This window comes from Solanum lycopersicum, chromosome 7 (assembly GCF_036512215.1).
Source record: "Solanum lycopersicum chromosome 7, SLM_r2.1".
NCBI classification, from domain to species: domain Eukaryota; kingdom Viridiplantae; phylum Streptophyta; class Magnoliopsida; order Solanales; family Solanaceae; genus Solanum; species Solanum lycopersicum.
The window spans coordinates 70,408,336-70,417,020 of record NC_090806.1 but is presented as its reverse complement, the minus strand read 5'-3'; the positions used below and the strand labels follow the sequence as shown (position 1 = coordinate 70,417,020).

General features: G+C 29.1%; 1 protein-coding gene across 1 annotated transcript; it reads right to left on the bottom strand.

Annotated features, from left to right (window-relative positions):
* Window positions 1–201: 201 nt before the first annotated feature.
* LOC101255313 (auxin-responsive protein SAUR71) lies at window positions 202–969 on the bottom strand. The gene has a single exon (XM_004243925.5). It carries the CDS (start codon window positions 808–810, stop codon window positions 430–432), a length of 381 nt encoding a protein of 126 aa, XP_004243973.1. The 5' UTR covers window positions 811–969; the 3' UTR covers window positions 202–429.
* Window positions 970–8,685: the final 7,716 nt, after the last annotated feature.

Sequence of the window (8,685 nt, the reverse complement as noted above, 5' to 3'; positions counted from 1 at the left end):
ATTAATCGAGTTGATTTTTGGAAAGGCTATGAGCGGAGACAGAATCAATATGATCTAATTAATTAAACATATATTTTTGCCTAAATATCCCTACTGTCACACCGGAACGGAAGTATTCATGTGTATGAGCTGGTATTTCAGTACCCCCAACTTTTACAGATCCAAACGCAGGATTGGAATGAATGAAATTACAGATAGGCGTTTTCAAAATTAATTTAATTAGACGATGAATTGCAGCTTGATTGTTAACAAAATAAGTATATGTCAATCACATTTTCATGCTACCTGAAATTCTCCTCCACCTTTTCCATGACAGAATATATATTTACAGAAAGGGGAAAAAAACATGATCTGCTCTACCTAACCGCGCTAGGGGGAAAAAAAAAAGCAGAGCAAATTCATTCAAAATAAAAGAGAAAAAAAATTGTGCTACAGCAAGTCATCGGAGAGAGCGGTGAGAAGATCCTGAAGGTCATCGCCGATCCGAAGAGCCTCAAGTACTCGTTCAAAGATGAGAACATGACAGGGAATGCGAAGGACACCTCTCTGTTCGTAACCATACTCTTGAGCAGATTTATTTAAGAGCTCAACGAAAATTGGATGGTTTAAAAGATCAGCACTTACAATAAATCTCTCCATCTCATCACCGACGTAAACAGGGAGGTGTCCTTCAGGAACTCCGGTGCCGGATCTGAGCTTTCCGGTACGAAAGGATTGGAGGCGACGGGGACGAGAGGATTCAGAACGGAGCAAGGAGTAGTTAGAGGAGGAATCAGCTACACGCGATAAACGTCGAATAAGTTTCTTCATGTTTTTGTTGGAGCCTGCAACGAATGAGACAACTGTGTTTTGAGGGTGAAAGAGTGTGGAGGTTGGTGCTTTATATAGATGCAACTTCCCTTTAAACAAACAAGGGATAGTTGGGAGGTACAGATAGACGTACTTGGCAGGTACAATTATTGTTAGTGCACATTTCTAATTCTTTTTCACCTTAATTTCACTCCATTAATTAATTAATTAAGCAAACATTTGACCACATCCATCCAAAACTTATTTACATTATTATTATATATGTAAAACCGAAATAGATGTTCTTTTTAATTTTGACATTTTTATTTTTACTTAAGATAAGTGGAATTATTTCTATGGTTAGACTTAGAGTCAGTGAAGTAAACAGCGTAGTCCCACTACTTATTCTAATAAACAATTGACCATAAACACATACGCATATTTTGGTTAGAAATTTTTAATTTTAAAATAAATTAATTTTTTTTCATTTTTAATTAAAAAATATAAAAGTTAAAAATAATAATATAAAAGTATCAAATTTTCTGCCCAAGAGACTTTTCCTAATTACTCAATTTTGAAAGAATAATGGTTACTAGGTACAAATGGACCGTATAACTAACGACACCTACCAATACCATAAACAAGACAAAGCTTGGGGGAAAGTAATTTAGGGAAAATTGTCTTAATTGTAGGCAGCATTCACTAATTATGTGTATTTAGACAAATTTGAGATTGATAGAGTACACGTATACCTAGGGATTGGTTTGACGGTAATTCGCACCAATTTGCTTAATCATTAATTAATTAAACAAAGAATGTTAGATTAATTGGAATGAGTAATAGAGAAGCAAGTAAATAGTGTTGTAGACAACAAAATGAAATTACAGCCAGTGAAACTTCGGCATATGGAATACCTATAAACTACGGTGCATGCCAAATTCATGGAATCATATCACTGTCAAATAAAAATTAATCCTCAAACAAATTTACAAGTAATTATTAAGATATATACAGTAAAATATTAAATACTTGTTCATTTATAACTTGGATTACTAAATAGCATATAAAGAAAAACAAGGCTAATCACATTACTAACCAATGCAGGATAATTAGATTTGAATTTGAAAGTGCTTATTGATATGATTAAGGTGATATTTTAGGGGGGAGAAAAAGAACAAGTGGGGTTGCGTGAAATGGAAACCGAATTAAAGAAAAGGAGGAGCCGAAAATAAGTAGTGGAAACGTTGGAATTGTGATGTCTCATGGAAAAGTTGTGTTTGTTAAGGCAACCCTACCCTGCTTGGTATCCTTTTCCAAGCAAAGTTTCCGTGATACATATTTTCCTCATTCAATATAATTATAACACCAACAGAAAGAATAATCATACAATATTATTCATTACAATTCTATCCAATTCTTCTTTCTAAAATTGACTAAATGGTACTAGCACTTTTTGGATATTATGTTATACTTCTTGTTATTAATTTGTTGGAAACAAGTATTTTGATAACAAAAAGCATTGAATCTTTTAATTTACGATTAGGATAAAGAAGCTAAAACTAATTTATGAGTCCCATTAAGGAATTGAAGAGAGAGTTTAATTACAAGTGTAGAAATTAAATGAATCTTGTCTGCAGACAATTCCCCCATTCCTCACATCACAAAAGAACAAGTCAACTGAGACACCAAAATCCAAACCCCCTACTATAGATATATATATATATATATATAGGACAATCAAATCAACTATACCAATTATGTATTTATTCATGTCCCACTACTCTACTACGTACGTTCTACACTCTCTTTAGTATGATAACTATTTGCATTTTATTATTTATGGAGTATTTCTTTTTCTAATGATCATCAATTTCACGTATATATTTTAATTAACTCTCGCTAACATCGATCATCAAATCACATAAATATTTTTGTCTTACAAATTGTGAACAAATAATGTTCGTGTAGTAATATATCCATGCCTTGCAGCAGAGGGGCAGCACGTGGCCAACCCAAAAAACCTCAGATGATCAACTGCCATTCTTTAACCCTATCACAATTCAGAAGATATATACAGTGAACTGCCAGACAGCCATGACCAAATATTTTCATCTTTTGGGATAAGAGATCTTCTAGACAAGCTGGATATATATATATAACAGACTATGTAATTTATTATCTGGAAATTAGAGGACATACATACATACATCCAACTACTACGTATAATTAATTAGCTAAACTAATCAACTTTTTGCGAATAAAAATTTAATTGTTATACTATGGTCCATATATAAAGCAAATGCACAACCAATCAAATATAGACGAGTTCGTTTTTGGTAGTTGTTAAGAGGAGAAACTAACATGACAGCACGCCAATAAATGAAATAAATTATATTAGTGAATAAGACAAGTACTGATCAATACAAATTAATTCCACCATCTCTATACAACCTATTTCTTTAAAAACTACCTTGATAGTTTCATTTCACATGAATGTCACGCCACTACTTTTTTTTTTCCTTTAGAATGATATGACGACTATTACCAATTTCTGAAATTTTAACTTGCTTTGTGAGTTTAAGATAAGTTGGTTCTGAAAAAATTTCTTTCCACATGAATTGATGTAGTAAAAAGTACTGTGGATTGTTCAATATATAAATAGTCTTTTTCTTTCTAAATAAGGGGAATAAATAACTAAAAACTATACTTATATAGGAGTAATATATATTGTGATCACCCAAAAAGATATTATAAAAGGTAAGGATATACAACTTTTTTTATTTATTATATCCTCAATTAAATAACTAATTACAAAATTATTGAGTACTCAAAAGTTGGAATGGGACCCATTTTTAATTAGTAAACGAATATTTTGTTCATCGGATTCTTTAAATAATTGTATTAATTAAAGAAACAAGTGGCGTGATTTTTTCTTAGTTGCCGTACAGTCAAATCGTACACGGAAATGTGGGGCCCCCACTTTAATAATTTAATATTTACATTAAAAAGCCAAAAAAAAAAGACAATCGGACGTGACGTGAATATCCACGAACCGCCCTTTCTTTTTGCGTCAGTTACGCTGCTTTTACGTCCCACGCAAATTTGCCCTTTAATACATCCTAAATTAACAACGTTTTTTAATTTTCCGGTAAAAAACAATTTATTTTGCTTTTTATATCCTCCTAACCCCACCATGTTAAAAGATTGTCTTCACTTTAATTTTTTATTAAATTAAAAACAATTAATATCAAATAAAATATTAATATTACTGAATAAGGGTGACTCGGATTGTTCTTTAAAAAGGGTTCATGATATTCAAAATTGGACCCACTTTTGCTGAAATTTGTATACGAGCCTTGACTCTATATAGTAAAATAGTGAAATTAATGAAAGAAAATAGCTTTCACAATTAATAGTTATGGACAAAACACATAAAAGTAGGACAATAATGGTGATTGTATTTTTCCTTTATTCACATTTGGAGGATCAAGGAAATAAATAGAGGATCAAATATTTTTATTATTATAAATTGCTTACGTCTCAAAAAATAATTAGAATATCGTAATATTCATCCTCTAAAAGAATGTTCAAATAAATTTAATAGTTATATTTTTTTCATGCCACATACACGCATACGCCGTAAGAAAAATGAGTTGTCAGATAATATATTATCTTGGAATTAGCCAAAGTATGACCTACTTTATTGAAGAGAGGTTAAAGTATAAACAAATTAGGATAAAAAACATTATTGAATAACGATTTAATTTGAGGGGTAAAAAGTGAATGATGCTCTATACTTTTTTTTAGCTTACGAAATGGTTATGCATTAAAGTCCATGGATTTTTTATTATATACTAATGAATATCGAAATTATTCAATTAACACTCTTTTTCGATTATTTTTAATATATTACGTGTATATATTATTCTCCTATCTCTCTATAATAAGATTTTACTATATTATTAATGTATTTGATAATGATTTTCTATACATATTTTTTATAATAATTAAAAATATCAACACAAATAATACACTATTTATATCTTTGAATATAAAAATGTTTGACGGGAGTCTGTAAATACTATTGAATACGTTTATAACTATATTCTCACTTTTCACTGCTGAAGTCCATTTGGTCAAATTAATTAAGCTAAGGTGTGTAATTAATTTTCCTTCACTTTATTTTTTTTTTTTGTAAAAGTTGGTCCGCAGTGAAATTAACAGTGTCATTTCCTTTACGTGTTTTCTGTTTTTAGGATTATAAGATGATCGATCATGCAACGTCCAAAGATAAATATAAATGACTCACCAAACCACTTTTGCTTACGTTGTAGTCCACTTAACTCATCTCTTCACTTTTACAAAAAGCCAAATAAGATAAGATTTTATTTAATCTGTACATCTATTCATTATTATAAAATTATATTAGGAATGAGCTTGCTTCTTCAAATTCTATACTAATAACTTTACCATTTGAAATTCCTTAAATGAGTAATTAGCTAGTTAGCTACACATCTCTCGTACTGAACTAATTACTGGTCTTGGTTCAAAGTAAATGATATCACATTATGATAATATCAGTGTTATAGTACTAGATTAATTTGACGCCTTGACTGACAATTGAGTCAATAGTTACTAATTGGACGGTGAAGTTTTAGTTTGGGAAACAGGTAAATGGCCAAGTGTTTTTGACCATCTTCCGATCGATTTACTATATTTATTCAGTAGCTTTAGATACACGTAAACGAAGCTAGTGGGCTCCTATCTATATAAGTTTTAGTGATGGCTCGCAATTCATTAAACTAGGTTACAAGGTAATTGATGAATAATATCTATCCTTAATTATTTAAACCAAATAATTATTAGGAAAGGATATAAAATGATTGAAATCAAGTGTCTAAGGAAGTCATATTTATTTATTTATTTAATAATAAAAATTGGATTATACATGCATGTAATCAATATTACAATTAATCTAGAGTCTTGTATAGTGTTGACTATTTCTAAGAAGATGAAACACGAAATCAAATGAGAAGACATTTAAATTGAAAATTTGAAACTCCTATTTATTTATTTATTTGTGAAAGTGAAATTGGGTCACCATGTTGGGAAAGGGACATGTTTTTGTGTTGAATGCTAACGACGCAATTTAGGTGAGACTGGGTCCTCTTTACTTAACATATTTGTTTCGCAAGGATTTGGACCAGAAAAAAGCTCTCTATGAGACAAGAAAAAATCTAGATATTATTTATTATAGTTTTGTTGTAATTCAATAAATTTCATTTTAAATTTTAAAGTAATAGTGACCGAAAGTCAAAATTATACGCTACCAATTAGACTTAATTTAACATACTCTTTTGTCATAATCAATGGAGTCAAAAAACTTTGTGGTTCTAAAGGTCTTAAACTCTAACTTTCTTTGGTATTTAGAAAGAATTATTTAGGTTCTTAGTAAAATAATAGATAGGGAATATCGAATATTCCCATTTACAATCACATGATCTGTAGCAATAGATTTTTTTATAAAACAAGTCCTCTCTTATAATTAGAGCTAAGTTTTAATTTCTAATTCAAAAGAAATAAAATTCTAAAATTAATTAGGGAATGTGAATGTGAGGAGTTTGTGCATTGACGATATATAAGAGTATCTTCTTTTCGCTTTCATCAGTGGAATGCTGACGACGAAATAACAAAAACGTTATAACCATGACCTCATTATTATTTCACTCTTTATGATCAATTAGGTTTCAGTAATATAAAAAAATGTGTGTTTTATTATGCCTATATATTTATTTTCAACTTCCCCTAGAGATTTTGTTTAAAATGAAGAGATACCGTATTATCACTCCAATATGGTTTTGATATATTACCCTTTTATTACAAGTAATTAAACACCTATAAATCAGTTAAGACTGGGATAATTGGCCTTTAGTTATTACAAAATTTTAATTCTGATCCTTGTATTATGTGATTAATACATTATCTTCAATTAATTAAAATGTATAACTTTTGCTTATTTTATATATGAATTATGTTTATTATTTCTAGGATCTTGGCACCCTGTTTAACTATAAACCAATTATTTATAATTTAATACATATCAATAATGATATGATATAGTACTACTTAATAATCATTAAGTTCGTGAATATTCACAATTGGATGTACGAAAGACTCAAAAAAAGATAAATATTAGAGTTAATTGTCGGTTTATGTATTTAAGGGACGTTTTTTCAAAATGGTCAACTTAAATTTCATTACTTTAACTTTCTAAGTTTTAACTTGACAATATTTTATAGGGGATATTATTTTTTTATCACATATAAAGAAGTATATATTTGTTTGACGAACGGTACGCTCTACAACTCAAGTTATTCGGGAATAATTCCATGATACCAATTGATTTTTCGTGTTTTAATAATGTTCTTTAATCAAAATTAAGAAAAATCTTCGTATTAAATTTACATAAAATGACCGACTTGAACAAGTCAAACTGAAAATAAACTAAAAGTTGAACTTTGAAACATCAAGGATATTTATATAGTTATAATCATAGGCATATATAACGGTGTTTATAAAAATATGTCATGATTATGATAATTTTATAGTAATGTACACACTAGCTATTAGGATGATGCAGAGGTTATCATTGTTTAATTTGACTGACATCATAAAGAAGAAGAATTAAGCACAGAGATTATGGTTCCTTTACAGATAAGAAAAAGCCACTAATTATATTAATGTGTTGTAAACATCATGGATCTTGGAAATTAATAAGCCACAACATGTGAACACCACTTAAACTATATTGACTACTCATTTAAACATTTGTTTACTAATTTTATTTTTTTGTTTCATTAACGTGTCTCCAACTCATATATATAGTCACGACCTGTATAGTTAGTTATATATATTATTTGGGCTTAAACGACCAAAAGATAAATTCCATAATTTTGTATACAATTTTCTCTTTTTCGGGGGTTAAGGAAGAATATACTCCATAATTGCATGGGACCTCTTACTAATTAAGTATCGGTTTTCTATAATTTTGTTTGACTTTTCTCATTTTTAGGGTTAAAGAAAGAATATTATTTAACAGACATAACAGTAATAACTAAAATTATATTGCATTATAATTACTTATATTGCTATCATGTGTTGATTCACTATTTAATTTCTATGTTCAAATCGTATGACTTGATGTTTTTTATTTATTATCTCTCCTTTCTTTTTTTCTTTTAATTATAACAACGTACTTGTATGGCTCATTAAATAAGAAGGCATAAGATTTTCTTAATTTTCATGGTTCAAATCCACAAGTTCTCATCAAGACTTGGGCATGACAAGGCTAAGCCCAACAACTTATGAGATGGGCTTTTTGTGATATTTGGGTCAATACGAACTTTTGATCTGTCCCATAAAATTGTTGAGGACCAATACATTGTTAAGAAAAATTCAGAAATAACTAACATAAATATAATAAGAATAAATAGCTATAGGTTTGATATTTTGCGCTCCATAGCTATTTTGTCGTTTCCTAGCAATTTGTATATTTCGCTAATATACAAATAGGGTAAGTATATACAAATTATGTATTTATCCACTTAGGATTTTTTTTGAAATCCATTATATTTTGCTTGCAAATATACAAACAAGGTAATTTATTATAATTTCTCCATAAATTGTATATAAGAAAATTATGGATTTAAACAATCAAGTATCGAATTATATAAATTTTAATTTTATACAAAACCGACGAATAACAACAATTGGAGAAACTATAGCCACAAATTACAATTTTCTTTAAATCGTAAATATTTGCTTTTCAACATAACTTATGTTTTCATGGTCCAGCAAATACATAATTTCAGACTATAACATCGGCCATTGATCTTT